Source organism: Oncorhynchus mykiss, chromosome 11 (assembly GCF_057628025.1).
Source record: "Oncorhynchus mykiss isolate SJ-2025 chromosome 11, ASM5762802v1, whole genome shotgun sequence".
NCBI lineage: Eukaryota > Metazoa > Chordata > Actinopteri > Salmoniformes > Salmonidae > Oncorhynchus > Oncorhynchus mykiss.
This window is the reverse complement of record NC_143032.1, coordinates 46,316,359-46,335,795: the sequence shown is the minus strand read 5'-3', so window position 1 is coordinate 46,335,795 and position 19,437 is coordinate 46,316,359. Positions and strand designations below refer to the sequence as shown.

The window sequence follows — 19,437 nt, the reverse complement described above, 5'->3', positions numbered from 1 at the left end:
CACCTGCCTATGGTCCTCATGGCATGCCGCTTCGCTGTCCAAGACTCCACCTCCTGCACGCCTGCCCTCCTCATGCTGGGGAGAGAGATCCGCACCTCTGCGGAGATGGCGTTTGGTCGGCCCCTGGATAGCCCTCATGTTCCCCCGGGGCCGGAGTATGCCCGGAGACTCCAGTACCGCCTGGAGACAGCCCACACCTTCACCAGAGAGCAGTTGGTGAATGCAGGTGTGAGGCAGAATAGGAACTATGACGTGCACACCCGGGGAAGGCACTTTGTGTCTGGGGAGCTGGTCTGGGTCTACAGCCCCCTAAGGACAAAAGGCAGATGCCCCAAGTTGGACAGTCACTGGGTGGGACCCTGCAGCGTCCTGGAGAGGGTTGTTTATCGGGTGCAGCTTCCTCCCAGGGGGAGAAAGGTGGCACTGCACCGGACAGGTTAGCCCCATACAGAGGGACCTCTGCTCCCCAAACCCCAGGGCCCCCCAAAATTCCCCACTCTGGCAATGATATTCTCCAGGCACCCACCCCCAGGTGCCGCTGACAAGGTTCCAGACAGCCCACTCCCTCTGTCTCCCTCCCTGTGTCATCGCATGGTTCCCTGGAGCCATGGACTGTATTCCCTGTTCCCGCTTCCTTGTCACCCATATCCCTTCCTTCATCCCCTGGGTCCCAGAGGGGAAGCCCCCTGCCACGAATGGAGCCCCCTGTTTCACATCTGGACACTCCGTGACCATCACGGCCACGCAGGCAAAGGAGACCTCCGGGTCGCTTCAGAGACTTTGTTTGTTCCCTCGGGGATGAGGGACTTTGTGGTCGGGGGGCTGTGTAGCGACCCGCACAGACATCGGTGTTATGTGTTCGGCTATTAGTGGGTTGTGTTGTGCTTACCAGTGTTCGCAGTGTCCGACATGCCAAACAACCTGCTATCTGCCAATCACGGGAATGCCTGGAATGTTCTGATGCAGGGCATCCTGGTGGTTGGTGGAGTGGTGTTGGAGAGGGTTGGGCAGGGGAATGGAGCATTGGAAGTTAAGACCAGGTTTAGCCATTGTTCTTTCTCTTACGTCTGGCCTTCCCAAACGACGGTCACGGTTGGCTTGTGGGGTATCTTTCATTTATTTGGCATGGGCTATGGCCAAACAGTAGCCCGTGTAAAGTTAGGTTAATAAACCGTCAATTCATAAACTCAATCCTCTGAACAATTGTTCCTTTATGATCTAATTCAGGTCATTACATTGGTGTCAGAAGTGATCGTAACTTTCATCCACGACAGTGCGTGTGCTTGGCCGGTGAGCGCGTTCCTGTAAGACGTAGAGTTGCAAGCTAGCGCGAGGACGCGCTCTTTGAAAGGAGGGAGTAGTGTAAGACCCCGGGTTTATAAGCGCGGAAATCGACTCTGCCACACGAGCATGCTTTTGCAGCACAGTCGATAGCGCGCCGGACCTTGGGCTAGAAGGTCGAGGATTCGAGACCTGCTCCATGCCTGTTTTAATTACAATAACATGCAAAACAAACACAACATTATTTATTTTTAGCTAAACAGCTGTATTTTTTATTTTATTTTTGCATGTTGTTATTTTGGCGTTAATACGCGTCACATAACAGAATGACGGGTCGCCACTGCACTTACTACAGAATCATTTATGTTTTCTTTTCTTCTTTTTTTATTGAAATGGTGCATCATGTCAAATTAGGCCATAGGCTTCACTAAAGTAGTACAACCCACTGTAGCGCATGAGGCTATGTCAAATTCGCAATAGGCAAATATTAGAAAATCTTCACCTGCCAAATAAAACATTTCTAAAACACTGCACATTCTTCTTTAGTTTTAACATTCAGATCTTGCTGGGTTTCTCATCCATTGACAGACTGGTGAAAAGAAAAGTCACGTGTACCTTCAGCCGTTCTAGGGGTCCTTATGTCCATTTATTTTGTTCTAAAATGCCTAAATAAAATCCACATATTACAATAGAAAGTACGCCATATTTCATTGTCCGTAAATATGGGTTTACATTAAAGATATCCGTATCAAATGCAATGCGCCAGGCTTTTGTTTAAAAGAAAGTAACGCCCACATATGTCACACTGTAAACAGGCATATCCAGAGACGCCTATATACCCAGAGTCTTAGCGTGACCTCTACTGCAGTTGAAAACATTTGGGAACCGAGCTTGAATGAATTGGTCATTGAAATATAATTGCAGCAGTTTGATTTATAAATGAATTAATCTTAAATATCACCAATTTCAGAAAGGCTTATGTGCTCCGCGCCGCTCGATTTCCGACTCGGGGAGCTTAGTGTGACAGTTGTCGGCGTTAAGTCCATTTCAGCACAACTGCATCAACATGGTGAGTATTCTATGCCACGGCAAGCTTACCATTAACACCAGTTACACGTTAGCTTGATATCAGAGAGCAACCAGCTAAGTAGCTGGATAATATTACACATCTGCTACAGCACTAGCGCTTAATGCATAACTTTCTAATATATACTGACGTTTCACAACCAGATGTAATATTGCATGTTTAGTTCCAAGTCATGCATTCGGTTCCTGCGCTAGCGACCTAACGATATCTAGGTAGCTGACGTTAGGTTAGCAAGCTAGCTAGCTAACGGCAGGTGGCTATCCAACCTCAGACACCTGTGCAGTGAACTCCAATTAGTTACTGTTACTCGATAGCCAATGTTTTTATCCATCTTATTCTGACAAATACTTAGATTTGGGAGAATTTGGCGCTCGTGATGATCAGCAAACAGCTAGAACCTTGCTAGCTTGCCATGTTCACTTTGATTATGTCAATCATTGAGAATGTGCAGGTAGGGAAAGGTGTTTCTCACCTCTATATAGAACACTCGTTTTGACCTCAGAATGCCCTCCGCGAGGCGGTATGCTTGTGGGTGAATTTCTACCTTGCCATGTTGTGATATTGCATTTTATCCCATGTCCCTCGTACTTTTGTCTTTTATAATATTATGGTACTGGTAATGCTTGCTAAATCCTCAGGGCAACCTGTAAAGAATAACTTTAAACTTCTCAAGTTATACTTTGTATGGCACCGAATGTACAAACGATGTAACACAAAAGTAAGATCAGATTCCGTAGAATCCCTTGGCATGTTCTGAAATTCAAATGTACTAGCAAAAACCAAACACTACAATTTAAAACATTCTGAATGGGAAGATGGGCCTACCATCTCTGATCTAAATGTAGATTTACGATTGATGTCCATTTATGTTTAGGTGAATTGTGTGTTATCATAAGGTCTCTTAAACTATAGGAGAAGGAGAATTCTTAATTTAGTAGTTAGGTTATACCAAAGCGCCTTATCTTTTTCAGATTGTGCTGGAATTCATTGCAATTTAGAAAAGGGACTTGAAAGCACTCATGGTTCATTTGTGAATAATGGAAGCACAGGGGTGAGATTTAGGATACTTTGTTGTTTTAAGGATGCACTCACCCACTGAGGATAACACATTTGTAACATCATGGAGATACCTTTTTTTTAATGGCATTTATGCCTTATGATGCCTGGGCTATTCAGATTGGACATGTTAGATAAACTATTAAGCTACATAGTCATGTGTGATGGTCAGTGCAACACACAGTCAGAAAGTCACTGATTTGCCTTACCTGTACTTGCAGCTCTCATGCAATTGGCCCACGATTCACAGGTAAGGTGGCCGTAGTAAGATTTTTTAATGGGGTGCACTATGGCTGCTCAATATTAGATATGGATAATAGCTTAACAATAATCAATCAGTGCGTGTGTAGCACACCATTATTGTCTATTATTCACAAGTGATATTGGTCTACACAGAATTATTTGACTGACTTTGATATTCTTGCATGTTTTCTCTGTGAATCCATATTGCTAGTAGTGAGTACCATTTCCAGGCAGGGAAACCTTGAAGCTTTTCACCAACTGTCAGCTTAACCAGAGAGCAGGGGCAGTGGAGATGGGCTCCCCTCTCTGGTCTCCAGTTGGTTTCAGGGGCAAGATGGCAGGCCGCCTGTTGGGGGCGATTGAGCTCTGAGGTGTTTGTTATCTCCCCTGTGCCTCCCCCTGGCCTTCAATTGGCCCCTGTGTGGATGGGGTCGTGGGGACTGGGGAAGATAAGAGAGCCCATGCTGATGTTCAATTTCCCCAGGCTTGGGAGTCCTAGAGGACCCTATGGAGAATGTTCAAGACCGACCCAACTGTGTGTTAGTGTGTGTTTGACCTATATACCCTGTACATCCAAGAGTTTGAGAAATTCCATCCTGCCTGTTATTGTCAGATACCAGAGGTCACATTTCTAAAGATGTCAGATGAAGAGTAAATTGCAACATTATGGGTCCTACTCCCCCCCTCTGTGACTCTAGTGGAGGTATTGACTTTGGCTTTAAGAGTGCATGCTGCACTGTGTGATGCCTGCCTGGGGTCTCCCAAATTCCAGTCAACCCCCCCTCCGCACGCACACACACACACACACATCTATTCCCTCCATCTTCTCTTCCGCATTCTCTACCCACATCTCCCTTCACTCTCTCAAATCCAGTAATAGTGAGTGGTCAGAATCAGGAAACCAGTGAACTTAAAACACTTAATTTCTCTTATTTTCTGCTCACAGAGCCTCATGAATGTGCTACATCAGCATACTCTGCAGTAGAGTACTCTTAGAGGGGAAAGTGAGGTAAAATTAGCCATAAAATGCACAGTAGAAACACTATGAAATTCACCCTTTCACTCACATTTCTTCCCCCACATGATGACCAAATTTTCTCTCATGGTAGCAGTCTCCCAGCTGATGGAAAAGGCAGTCTCAGTTGTCCAAGGCTTCTCGATGTATTCTGAGCCAGTGTTAATTTTGTCAACAGAAATAGTGACTAAAATATTCGTTAACACCCATCTTTCCATGGTAATTGACCAGACTATCGCTGACCAAATGGACCCAGAAAAAACTAAAACCAAAATTATTTTTCTAAAATGAGACTAGACACAATTCTCTGACTAAAATCTGACTACTAAATGGACTGGAAAATAGTTTTTGATAGAGATTGAGAGCTTTTCAGTGATAATCACAATCAATATTAGCTGGATAGATGCGCAAGCGTTGAGTGTGGGCAGACAGTCTCCGCTCCGGCTCTGATTTATATACATCTCGCAGGCGACTCTTGCTTCCCAGTAGCTATTCAGTCACCACCAGCCTTCTAGTTAGCTACCCTTTGCTTGGTTAAGAAGCACCAGCTGCTTTACAAAATAAAAAAATGAGCAGCATTGAGCTTCATAGTAAAACAACAGTTTAGCTATGTTTTCTCTCCCTTCAGTATAGAAAAGTAGGCCGTTTGTGGAATTGTTGTCTCGTTAAACCCTCCCACTTTCCACGCTGGATTTCATAGCCAGGTTCTGTAGCCCATGCAGCCAAGTCTCCTTATTTTCATCAGAGAAAACATCTTGTTTCTAGCCCTTGCCGTTCAAACGATATGACCCATAATAACGGCCCAACGTTTTTTTCACTACGTTTCTTTTTAAAATGCATTGGCGGCGGGGCTGTTCTAAAACTAGGGTACTTGCAGACCGTTAACCATTTGTTTAGGCTACACCTTGTTCAGTCATGATACCTCATTGGCTAGCTATAGATGACAACCTAGGGCGTTTTCAGTAGGACGCAACATTTTGGATCGTTCAGATCGAAACATGCTATGTAGAACACACGTGTATCTGACATTTTTGAATAAGGAATAACATCAGCTCTATTCATGGAATGTCTATCTGCCACGTTCAAGATAATTTTGCAACGGAACGTGGCCCTGGTAACATCATCGTTAGCCTTTATGCAAACATTTGGTGCCACATAAGAAGGGAAAGGGATAGCAACAGTGTCTAAATGGAAAAGGGACTTAATTTTATTAAGTTAATGTAGACCTAGTGACTCAAACTTGAGCACTTGGACCAGGGCTCGAGCACTGGAACTCGGACTTGTGACACGACTCGTGACTTGACCATTGTTGACTCGGACTTGGACTCGAGCACAGGGGACTTGGGACTCGATTCGGACGAAAGGTTTAGTGACTTGACCACATCACTGGAGTCATTAGCTCTTGTTCAAAGTAATGAGCCCCTGTTCTACTTTGGACACCAATGTGGCTGTGGGGTCTGTAGAATGTTGATAACAATGGCAATGATGCCACCGAGTGATGGAGGTGAAAGCCATACTACTTTTTATTTACAGTAGCAGTCAAAAGTTTGGAGACACCCACTCATTCAAGTTATTATTTTTAAAAACAAACTATTTTCTACATTGTAGAATAATAGTGAAGATTAAAACTTTATTGAATCATGCAGTAACCAAAAAACTGTTAAACAAATACAAATTTGGGAAATATTTGAGATTCTTCAAAGTAGCCACCCTTCGTGTTGATGACAGCTTTGCGCACTCTTGGCGTTCTCTCAACCAACTGGAATGCTTTTCCAACAGTCTTGGAGTTCCCACATATGCTGAGCACTTGTTGGCTACTTTCTCTTCACTCTTCAACTCATCCCAAACCATCTCAATTGGGTTGAGGGTGGGTGATTGTGGAGGCCAGGTCATCTGATGCAGTACTCCATCACTCTCCTGCTTGGTCAAATAGCCCTTACACAGCCTGGAGGTGTGTTGGGTCATTGTTTTGTTGAAAAACAAATTATTGTCCCACTAAGATCAATACAGATGGAATGGCTAATCGCTGCAGAATGCTGTGGTAGCCATGCTGGTTAAGTGTGCCTTGAATTCTAAATAAATCACTGACTCTGTCACCAGCAAAGCACCATCACACCACCTCTTCCATGTTTTACCGTGGGAACCACAGATGCGGAGATCATCCACCTACTCTGCGTCTAAAAAAGATACGGTGGTTGGAACCAAACATCTCAAATTTGGACTCATCAGACCAAAGGACAAATTTCCACCGGTCTTATGTCCATTGCTCATGTTTCTTGGCCCCAGCAAGTCTCTTCTTATTGGTGTCCTTTAGTAGTGGTTTCTTTACAGCAATTTGACCATGAAAGCCTGATTCACGCAGTCTCCCCTGAGCAGTTGATGTTGAGATGTGTCTGTTACTTGAACTCTGAAGCATTTATTTGGACTGCAATCTGAGGTGCAGTTAACGCTAACGAAGCAGAGGTAACTCTGGGTCTTCCTCCTCATCATAGCGCTCAATGGTTTTTGCGACTGCACTTGTAGAAACTTTTTTACGGATTGACTGACCTTCCTGTCTTAAGGTAATGATGGACTGTCAATTCTCTTTGCTTATTTGAGCTGTTCTTGCCATAATATGGACTTGGTATTTTTCCAAATAGGGCTATCTTCTATATACCACCCCTACCGTGTCAAAACACAACTGATTCTCTCAAACGCATTACGGAAAGAAATTCCACAAATTAAATTTTAACAAGGCACACCTGTTAATTGAAATACCTTCCATGTGACTAACTCACCACGCACACCTCCAACTCAATCAAGTTTGCATAAGACACAACAGTAGTAGGCCTGATTGCCAACAATGATGAGACAGCCTACAGGGAGGAGGTGAGGGCCCTGGGAGTGTGGTGCCAGGAAAATTACCTCTCACTCAATGTCAACAAAACAAAAGAGATGATCGTGGACTTCAGGAAACAGCAGAGGGAGCACCTCCCTATCCACATCGACTGAACCGCAGTGGAGAAGGTGGAAAGTTCCTCAGTGTACACATCACTGACAAACTGAAATGGTCCACCCACACAGACCGCGTCGTGAAGAAGGCGCAACAGCGCTTATTCAACCTCCAGGAGGCTGAAGAAATGTGGCTTGGCACCTAAAACCCTCAAATGTTTTAAAGATGCACAATTGAGCGCATCCTGTCGGGCTGTATCACTGCCTCAATGCCTAAAGCACCCAATGTCACAGGAAGGCCAAAAAGATCATCAAGGACAACAACCAACCGAGCCACTGTCTGTTTACCCCGCTATCATCCAGAAGGCGAGGTCAGTACAGGTGCATCAATGCTGGGACAGAGACTGAGAAACAGCTTCTATCTCAAGGCCATCAGACTGCTAAACAGCCATCACTAGCACCTTAGAGGCTGTTGCCCTATATGCATAGACTTGAAATCACTGGCCACGTTAATGTTTACATACTTTGCATTGCTCATCTCATATGTACAGTGAGGGGAGAAAAGTATTTGATCCCCTGCTGATTTAGTACGTTTGCCCACTGACAAAGAAATTATCAGTCTATAATTTTAATGTTAGGTTTATTTGAACAGTGAGAGACAGAATAACAACACAAATTCCAGAAAAACGCATGTCAAATGTTATAAATTGATTTGCATTTTAATGAGGGAAATAAATATTTGACCCCTCTGCAAAACATGACTTAGTACTCGGTGGCAAAACCCTTGTTGGCAATCAGAGGTCAGATTGTTCTTGTAGTTGGCCACCAGGTTTGCACACATCTCAGGAGGGATTTTGTCCCACTCCTCTTTGCAGATCTTCTCCAAGCCATTAAGGTTTCGAGGCTGACATTTGGCAACTCGAACCTTCAGCTCCCTACACAGATTTTCTATGGGATTAAGGTCTGGAGACTGGCTAGGCCGCTCCATGACCTTAATGTGCTTCTTCTTGAGTCACTTCTTTGTTGCCTTGGCCATGTGTTTTGGGTCATTGTCATGCTGGAATACCCATCCATGACCCAGTTTCAATGCCCTGGCTGAGGGATGGAGGTTCTCACCCAAGATTTGATGGTACATGGCCCCGTCCATCGTCCCTTTGATGCGGTGAAGTTGTCCTGTTCCCTTAGCAGAAAAACACCCACAAAGCATAATGTTTCCACCTCCATGTTTGACGGTGAGGATGGTGTTCTTGGGGTCATAGGCAGCATTCCTCCTCCTCCAAACACGGCGAGTTGAGTTGATGCCAAATAGCTCCATTTTGGTCTCATCTGACCACAACAGTTTCATGCAGTTGTCCTCTGAATCATTCAGATGTTCATTGGCAAACTCCAGACGGGCATGTATATGTGCTTTCTTGAGCAGGGGGACCTTGCGGGTGTTGCAGGATTTCAGTCCTTCACGGCGTAGTGTGTTACCAATTGTTTTCTTGGTGACTATGGTCCCAGCTGCCTTGAGATCATTGGCAAGGTCCTCCCGTGTAGTTCTGGGCTGATTCCTCACCGTTCTCATGATCATTGCAACTCCGCAAGGTGAGATCGTGCATGGAGCCCCAGGCCGAGGGAGATTGACAGTTATTTTGTGTTTCTTACATTTGTGAATAATCGCACCAACTGTTGTCACCTTCTCACCAAGCTGCTTGGCGATGGTCTTGTAGCCCATTCCAGCCTTGTGTAGGTCTACAATCTTGTCCCTGACATCCTTGGAGAGCTCTTTGGTCTTGGCCATGGTGGAGAGTTTGGAATCTGATTGATTGATTGCCTCTGTGGACAGGTGTCTTTTATATAGGTAACAAACTGAGATTAGGAGCACTCCCTTTAAGAGCGTGCTCCTAATCTCAGCTCGTTGCCTTTATAAAAGACACCTGGGAGCCAGAAATCTTTCTGATTTGAGAGGGGGTCAAGTACTTATTTCCCCGATTTTAAAATACAAATCAATTTACAAAATTTTTGACATGCGTTTTTCTTTTTGTTATTCTGTCTCTCACTGTTCAAATAAACCTACCATTAAAATTTATAGACGGATCATTTCTTTGTCAGTGGGCAAATGTACAAAATCAGCAGGGGATTAAATACTTTTTTCCCTCACTGTATGTACTGTATTCTATTCTACTGTATTTGTCTTTGCAACTCCAACATTGCTTGTCCAAATATTTACATATTCTTAATTCCATTCCTTACTTTAGATGTGTGTGTTGTTGTAACATTTTTGATATTACTTGTTCGATAATACTGCACTGTTGGAGTTAGAAACACAAGCATTTCGTTACACCCGCAATAACATCTGCTAAACATGTGTATGTGACTGATTTTAATTTGGATTTGAGAGAATACCAAGAGTATGCGACGCTGTCATCAAGGCAAATTGTGGCTACTTTGAAGAATCTCAAATATAAAATTGATTTGTTTAACACTTTTATTTGGTTACTACATGATTCCATATGTTATTTCATGGTTTTGATGTCTTCACTATTATTATACAATGAAGAAAATAGTAAAAACAAACTAAGAAAAACCCCTGAATGAGTAGGTATGTCAACGTTTGACTGGTACTGTATGTTTGTCATATATCTGCTGTTGGGAAGAGAATAGGATGTTATACAGAAAAATGTGTTGGTAGGACAAGGCTATGTATGTTTGCACATAGAAGTCAGAGATTTTATATTTACTATAGGTTAATGAGGCATACAAATGTGGCGTGTGACTAAAATGTGGCACATGAAAGGGCATTTTGTTGACCACAATGGCCCACTGTTTTTGTCAGTTTGACAACTCGACTCAATCATTATTCAAATGACAAAAATGTGTCTAAGATTTTGTGCTATTCAAGGGCCTACATTTGTGTGTGCGGGCGCACATCCACATGAGTACGTGCTGATATGGCTAAGGCACTTGCAAAAACAGCCATCAGTGTGTAAAAGTTGGACTACCCTACACTGAGCGTGTAAAGTAAGAGCACGATATGAATGATTCTACCCAGCCTGTTTAAGAGAGTATTGATCCGTAAGGGTTGAAATGAAATCCCCTGTGCTAAAGCCTAAGCTGGCTATCACAGGACCAGCTTCCCACTGTTGAGTGCTGCTTGTTCTCGGATGAGCATAATAGGTGCTGAGAGTCACACATTTTTTTTTATTGCACTGATGGCTGTTTTTGCAAGTGCCTCAAATGTGCCAATAAAAACATTTAATGGTCTCACTTCTTTGTTTCTGCAGTTGTATATCATAACAGAAGAAGTGCACCTTGCTGCTGTGTAGCCTACTCCATTGTTGGAAATTATTTGTTCAGTTTCTTCCCTAACAGCCCGTAACCTGTTATCTTCCAAGGACGAAAATCAAATCGAATTGTAATTTTCAAATGTGCTGAATACAACAGACCTTACAGTGAAATGCTTACTTACAAGCCCTTAACCAACAATGCAGTTTTAAGAAAATCCCTAAAAAAGTAAGACATAAGAATAACATATAAAGAGCAGTAGTAAATAACAATAGCGAGGCGTAATACAGGGGGTACAGGAACAATGTGCCGGGGGCACCTGTGTCAGGGGTAATTACATACATGTAGGTAGAGTTATTTAAAGTGACTACGTATAGATAATAACAGAAAGTAGCGGGGGGGGGGGGGGGGGCAATGCAAATAGTCTGGGTAGGCATTTGATTAGCTGTTCAGGAATCTAATGGCTTGGGGTAGAATCTGTTTAGAAGCCTCTTGGACCTAGACGTGGCGCTCCGGTAGGGTAGACTAGTGGTTAGAGCATTGGACTAGTAACCGGAAGGTTGCAAGTTCAAACCCCCGAGCTGACAAGGTACAAATCTGTCGATCTGCCCCTGAACAAGCAGTTAACCCACTGCTCCTAGGCCATCATTGAAAATAAGAATTTGTTCTTAACTGACTTGCCTAGTTAAATAAAGGTAAAAAAAATTAAAAAAGGTCAGGTAAAGGGCTTTGTTTGTCTTAAGTTGTGTTGTATTGAGACTGTCTTGAATAAGCTAAGTAGCCAATAGCCAGAGGCTAGCATCATTTTGGATTCTCTGTAATAATGGTATGGGAATAATAATTAATTTTATTTTGTAAAGTAGTTTCTAGCATCAAACAACACATTTTCAGTCACCTTGTCTGAAGGACAAGTGGATGAACAGGTTAATGTGTAGCCCTTGTTTTTTTGTTTTTCAAAAGTCTCATGGAATGTAGGCTTACATTGAACACATTTGCTGCTACTGTAGGCTGAATGATAGAACAGCTATTTCCATGTTAAAATGTTATGGGTTGCATTTTTCACCATTATTTTTTTATGGTAGGCCCCTCGTAGGCCTACATTATGATCAAATAGCCACAGTAGCCTACTTGGCCTCTGTTAAAACTGTAACTTAAAGTGTGTACAGCCTCAGTGTTCTGAGTAAATGTGTGCTGGAAGTTGCACACAATTTTCACGATGTTCAAGTTTTGTTCTCAGCAGACCTGAAATTTGCTCAGTGCCAGATTTCTATTTTCTTTTTTTTTTTACATTGGTTATGACCTACAATATCTGCGGGTCTTTAGGAAAAAAAGCTTATCTTTACTCTCGTGTGTTGGTCGGGAGGACAAGAAGGTGAAATGACATTGAGGGACAACTAAACCAGCTTTCCACTCTTAACTGTCCCTATCTCAACTCAGTTGAAGGTCACTGTAGAAGTTCCCAAATTGATGTAATCTAATCAAATGTAAACAAGACTTCCATTCTTTGCTTGGCAGTGATTTTTCAGTGCCTTGCACTGTTTTAATGAGACAAATTGCACAAATAGTCGGCTATTTTTCTTTAAATGAACAGCTACACCGTAGTCTAGGCCCAGTACTGTACATTTTAGTAATTTAGCAGACACTCCTATCCAGATTGACTTACAGTAGTGAGAGTGCATACATGTTTTTTCCCCCTACACTGGTCCCACATGGGAATCCAACCCACAACCCTGACATTGCAAGCGCATTGAGCAGCACGGTCCCGCACCTCACTATACGATATTATCACTTTACTTAGGTGGCGATATTGCTATTCTCATGATTCTATATGTATTGTAATTCAGTACTGTGATTTGATTTTCCAAACATATGTCTGCTGCAGAGAAACGAGTTTTGGTCCGTCAGGGAAATCAAAGTGCTGAAAACATGTTGGGTCACTATTTAAAAAGAAGATGGAGAACAAGTTATAGTTTTGGCGCAGGTACAGCCAACTAACAGAGGGGGGTGGGTTAAATGCGGAAGACATTTAAGTTGAATACATTCAGTTGTACAACCCTTTCTCTTTCCTAACAATGTTTTCTGTAAGTAGGCGTACATGGAGTAGCCAGCCAACTAGAAGAAGTAGCCAGCCAGCGAGTTATTAAAGAAGAAGCTGTATTTTGCTTACCTCTCTTGATTCCACCCGAAATACACAACTAAGTTATTAAATACTTTAACGACTTTACCTCCCAGCGTTGTAAGATTTGTTGTGTATTGAGTAGAGAGACAACTTTAAAATGACTGAACATGTATGAATTCAGTGTGTTGCGTTGTTTTGGATATCGCCTATATGATCGGGGGTATTTTCTAAGTAAGTGACCTTTTTAAACAGAAAATCTGTTTTGAGATTAAAGCCATAGTTACTGTTTTGCTGCAAGATATAAATTGCCACACTGATGTTTGTTCTTCAAATGATGTATTTTATTGGCTCTGCTGCTCTGGATACTTAAGGTAAGGAAACCAATTTTGTTTTGTAATTTGGGGGAATAATCCTTTTAACTGTTTGGCCTGTCAATCATTCACTGTGGGTGGGAGGGGGCAGGATGTGTTTGAGTCACAGAATTGGTAGGGTTTCAGACCTGTCAATCACTGTGGGTGGGACTTTGAGGGAGGGCGGTAGATTAGTAATCTAGTCTGAAAAACGACTCTTTCAATTGAATGTATTGTTGCAAAAACCTAAGAATAAAGGTTGTGTTCTGTCAAGAGCATGGATTCTGTCATAAACATTGATTCCCTGTTGAGAAACAATATAGAATTGCAGGGAAATTCAACCACAAAGACCCATTTTTTTTTTTTCAAATGCCTTGCAAAAAACGGCACCTATTGGTGGATGAGTAAAACAAAAAAAGCAGACATTAAGTATCCCTTTGAGTATGGTGAAGTTATTAAATACACTTTGGATGGTGTGTCAATACACCCAGTCACGACAAAGATACAGGCGTCCTTCTGAACTTCATTGCCGGAGAGGAAGGAAACCGCTCAAGGATTTTGCCATGTGGGTAATGGTGACTTTTTAAACAATTAGAGTTTAATGGCTGTGATAAGAGAACTGAGGATGGATCAATAAAATGTTAGTTACTCCTAGGATTGCACATTTTGGGGAATATTCAATAGGTGGGGATCTTTGGGGAAGGCAACCAAAGCTTCCCCAAAGAAGGGAATTAATGGAACTATATGCAAATTAATACCATTTCAATGTAGATGTTTGCATTGGATATATGTATCATATGGAGACAAACAAACCTTTTACCTTATCATAAGTAGACAATTGCAAATTCTTAAAATAGAAATACATGGAAATGTAAAATAGTAATAAAATGTACTTACAAATTGAACTTCAATTAAATGAGTTGACTTTTCACATGAGATGATTTCACAGAACAACAAAAGAAAGGGAATATTGAATGATCCCCAATGATCCATTGCATCTCCCCAAAAGCTTTGGTTGCCTTCCCCAAAGATCCCCAAAGTTCCTTCCGCCAGGTGGCTGAGGAAATATGTTGGCATGACTGCCATATTGCATCTCCATCCCAAAGCCCTTGCTTGGAAGTGTACTTTGCCAGAGTGCCAAGAACCTTGCCCTCATCCAGGTCAAGGTGGCGAGACACGGTAGTGATGACACCATAGGCCTTGTTAATCTCTGCACCAGACAGGATGCTCTTGCTAGCATACTTGGTGTCCAACATGTACGAGCTTCAGGTAGAAGTCTTCACGCTTTTTGATGTTTTTCAAAACTGCAGTTTTCTCTGCTTGGAGTAACAGTGAAGTGGGCAGGGCAGTACGGATTTATTCTCTTACATCTGCAAGCAGAGTCTGAACATCAGACAGGATGGCATTGTCTCCTTCAATCCGTGCAATGGCTACTGCTATAGGTTTCAGGCTGCTTACCACTCTCTCCCAAAATACATAATCCGGATCCTCTTGATGTGGCTGTCCATATCGGCAGACTGTGATCTGGCCATTTCTTGGAGAGACTCCTTCCCCACCAGGAGACTGTCAAATATGATGACACCACCCCAATGAGTGTTGCTGGGCAGCTTCAATGTGGTGCTCTTATTCTTCTCACTTTGCTTACTGAGGTAGATTGCTGCTATAACTTGATGACCCTTCAAATACCTAACCATTTCCTTGGCTCTCTTGTAGAGTGTTTTGAGGAGCAGATTCAATGCATGAGCAGCACAGCCAATGGGTAGGACTCCTCCACTTTAGACCCAGCATCCTTCATGTTCTCAGCATTGTCTGTCACCAGTGCAAATACCTTCTGTGGTCCAACATATGATTTGGCAGAGTGTTTACAAATGTACACTGCTTTTCCTTCTACATTGGCTGCAGGGAAATGTCTTCACACATCAGATAGTGCCCGTGGCATTTTCCTATAAAGATTAGAAAGAAATTTAGTAAAAATATATATATTTTTAAATTCCATGTACAGATAAATAGTTAATAAGTTGGATAAAACATTTATCTTACAAAGGAGTTGTTTAAAAATGAAACGTGTATGGAAACAGGTGAATTAACACTCCTCAGTTAGCAGACGCAAGCAAGCTAAAATCCACATGGTAGCAAAAACTAACTAGCAAAAATTGTTAACAAGTTAGAAATGATTTAAACACACTTTGCTGTAGGCCACTATTTACTAGTAAACAACAAATCATGCATGTCATATAAAATTATTCACCCCACCAAATATTGTAATCAAAACTTACCAGAAAGCATGTAAGTCCTTGGCTCAGACAGTGTAGTAGTTTGGGCTCAATAGCATCTCATTCGTGTACAAGATCTTGAGAATAAGTTGCACATGTGATGGAAGAATGCGCTGTTCATGCAGAGGGTTGCAATTTCATTGAATTGGGGATAGGTTAACCAAAATATGCCACAAGACCTAGAATTGCCTTGTGTATCTCACAAAAAAAAAAAGGTTCACTGTGCACAGACGCGTATGCGTGTCCGGTTTGGTCAGCATGTTAGAGACTTATCTAGAAAGACAAACCGCTGTAATCACTGCCAAAGTTGATGTATTGACTCATGGTTGTGAATACTTATGTACATTTGTCTTTCTGTATTTCCTGTCAAAATGTGCACACATCTAACATGTTTTCACTGTCTTTATGGGGTATTGTATACAGATGGCTGATTTTTGAATTCAGGCTGTAACACAACAAAATGTGGAATAAGTCAAGGGGTGTGTACATTCTGAAGGCATTGTAAGTATCATGACATTAGCTTTTATAATGCTCAATCTGTTTTCTTTTATATTCAACATCTTCATCAAATGTTTTCATAATTTATCTGCAGATAATTGCACAAAAGCAGTAGTAGCCTAGTATGCAAATTAGGGAGCCAAATAAATGTCTCTCTCTCCGATGATTTGATTCCGTTCACCTAAAATAAGTTTTTTAAAACAGCCGTTCGGTCGCGAACAACCCATTACTTTTGCTACACTGACGAGTCACTTTAGGGGTCGCTGGCAAGTCTCGACATGGGCTTAGAATATTGGGAAAATACACACAATCGTTGGTTTACTTGTCACTATGGACATACAACGTATTTATATGATTTATGAATAGCAAAGGGATATTGGAGATTGACTTTATTCAGTCAGTTTATTTTTTTTATTGTACCATTTTCTTCGCAAGCCATAGCTGCAACTCCCGTACGGACTCGGGAGAGGCGAAGGTCGAAAGCCATGCGTCCTCCGAAACACGACGCTGTCAAGCCACACTCCTTCTTGGGACACTGCTCGCTTAACCCAGAAGCCAGCCGCACCAATGTGTCTAAGGAAACGCGGTACAACTGGCGACCGAAGTCAATGTGCATGCTCCCGGCCCGCCACAGGAGTTGCTCGAGTGCGATGGGACAAGGACATTCTGGCCGGCCAGACCCGGACGACACTAGGCCAATTGTGCACCCCTCATGGTCTGTAGTGACACCTCTGCGCCACGCTGGAGGCCCCTTATTCAGGCAGTTTGACGCCTTTTATGAACTAGTCAACACAAGTTTGGTCGTCAATCAAGGAACAGTAAATAGCCTATGTGCCCCGACTCAGTGGCTGGTTAAAGACCTATGATACATGTGAAAGAAGATGAATTATTAAGTGGATTAGAACTCATCGTTAACACTTACATGGGATGTGTAAATTCACTCACAGGAGACGATGAAGAAGCATCATGCTCTCCATTCGTGAAAATAAATGTGAATGCAGCCAACGACATCGCAAACAAAAACAACACAGAGGCAGGACAAACCGCAGACTGACAAACCAGCAGTTTCCTGTCATCGCTCGCTTTGTGACAAAGGCACATGTCCTGTCAATAGATCACTAGAAGATGCATATTGTTCATTCTAGCGGGAGAAGGCTTCACAGACTTGACTAGCGAATTTAAACTTTTAAATGAAAAGTCTAGTTAATTTATAAGGTGGAAAATACTGGAAAAGTTTCTATTGAAAGCACTGGACTTGTAGTCAAATATTGATACACAGTATTCAGACCCCTTTTTTCCATTTCTTTTTTTTTTTTTTACCTTACAGCCTTATTCTAAAATTGATGAAGTAAACATGTAATCGATCTACACACAATACCTCATAATGACAAAGCGAAAACAGGTTTTTAGAAAGGTTTACAAATAATAATAATAATAAAACTAAAACAGAAATACCTAATTTACTAGTGTTCCGACCCTTTGCTATGAGATTTGAAATTGAGCTCAGGTGCATCCTGTTTCATTGATCATCCTTGATGTTTCTACAAATTGATTGGAGTCCACCTGTGGGAAATTCAACTGATTGGACATGATTTCGAAAGTCAGATACCTGTCTATATAAGGTCCCACAATTGACAGTGCATGTCAGAGCAAAAACCAGGCCATGAGGTCGAAGGAATTGTCCGTAGCACTCAGGCAGGATTGTGTCAAAGCACAGATCTGGGGAAGGGTACCAAAACATTTCTGCAGCATTGAAGGTCCCTAAGAACACAGTGGCCTCCATCATTCTTAAATGGAAGGAGTTTTGAACCCCCAAGACTGTTCCTAGAGCTGGCTGCCTTGCCAAACTGAGCAATTGGGGGAGAAGGGCCTTGGTCAGGTAGGTGACCAAGAACCCGATGGTCACTCTGGCAGAGCTCCAGAGTTCCTTTGTGGAGATGGGAGAACCTTCCAGAAGGACAACCATTTCTGCAACACTCCACCAATCAGGCCTTTATGGTAAAGTGGTCAGACGGAAGCAACTCATTAAATGGCACATGACCGCCCGCTTGGAATTTGCCAAAAAGCACCTGAAGGAGTCTGACCATGAGAATCGAGGCCTGGTCTGATGAAACCAAGATTGAACTCTTTAGCCTGAATGCCAAGTGTCACGTCTGGAGGAAACCTGGCACCATCCCTACGGTGGAGCATGGTGGCGGCAGCATCATGCTGTGGGGATGTTTTTCAGCGACAGGGACTGGGAGACTGGTCAGGATTGAGGGAAAGATGAACAGAGCAAAGTACAGAGATCCTTGATTGAAACCTGCTCAAGAGTGTGCAGGGCCTCAGACAGGGGCGAAGTTTCACCTTCCAACAGGACAACGGCCCTAAGCACACGCAGGAGTGGCTTCGGGACAAGTCTCAATGTCCTTGAGTGGCACAGCCAGAGCTCGGAATTCTCTGGAAAGGCTTGAAAATAGCTGTGCAGCGACGCTCCCTATCCAACATGACAGAGCTTGAAGGATCTGCAGTGAAGGGAGAAACTCCCCAAATATATATGTGCAGCGTCATACCCAATAAGATACAAGGCTGTAATCGCTGCCAAAGTTGGTTCAACAAAGTACTGAGTAAATGGTCTGAATACTTAGTGGGGCAAAAAAGTATTTAGTCAGCCACCAATTGTGCAAGTTCTCCCACTTAAAAAGATGAGAGGCCTGTAATTTTCATCATAGGTACACTTCAACTATGACAGACAAAATTAGAAAATAATTTGCAAATAAATTCATTAAAAATCCTACAATGTGATTTTGTTTCTCATTTTGTCTGTCATAGTTGAAGTGTACCTATGATGGAAATTAAAGGCCTCATCTTTTTAAGTGGGAAAACTTGCACAATTGGTGGCTGACTAAATACTTTTTTGCCCCACTGTATGTAAATGTGATATTTCAGTTAATTTTTTTTATATAAATTAGCTAGCATTTCTAAACTGTTTTTGCTTTGTTGTTATTGGGTATTGTGTGAAGATGGATGAGGGGGAAAAATACAATTTAATCAATTTTAGAATAAGGCTGTAATGTAACAAGATTTGGACAAAGTGAAGGGGTCTGATTACTTTCCGAGTCCACTGTAATAGTATTCAAAATAATATTGTGATATCTAACTGTATCCCCCCTCCCCCCAACAAATGCAGCACTAATACTCAAATCTCAAATCCACCACTTCCACCCTGTATACCTTTTGGCTAGGCTGTATCAAATTAAGCACGAATTATCCTTGTTGTGCCAATACTACAAGAGACCATGCATACCAAAGCCAAATGAATGATGCTCTCATCAGAA

At 42.4% G+C, this 19,437-nt stretch overlaps 1 protein-coding gene across 1 annotated transcript in view; it reads left to right on the top strand.

Annotated features, from left to right (window-relative positions):
• The first annotated feature begins 2,083 nt into the window (after window positions 1-2,083).
• Window positions 2,084-19,437, top strand: part of LOC110535726 (transmembrane protein 161B) — a 37,301-nt gene continuing 19,947 nt past the window's right edge. The window contains exon 1 of the mRNA XM_021620928.3: window positions 2,084-2,350. Coding sequence (XP_021476603.1) covers window positions 2,348-2,350 — 3 coding nt within the window. The 5' untranslated portion in view covers window positions 2,084-2,347. The remainder of the gene's footprint in view (window positions 2,351-19,437) is intronic.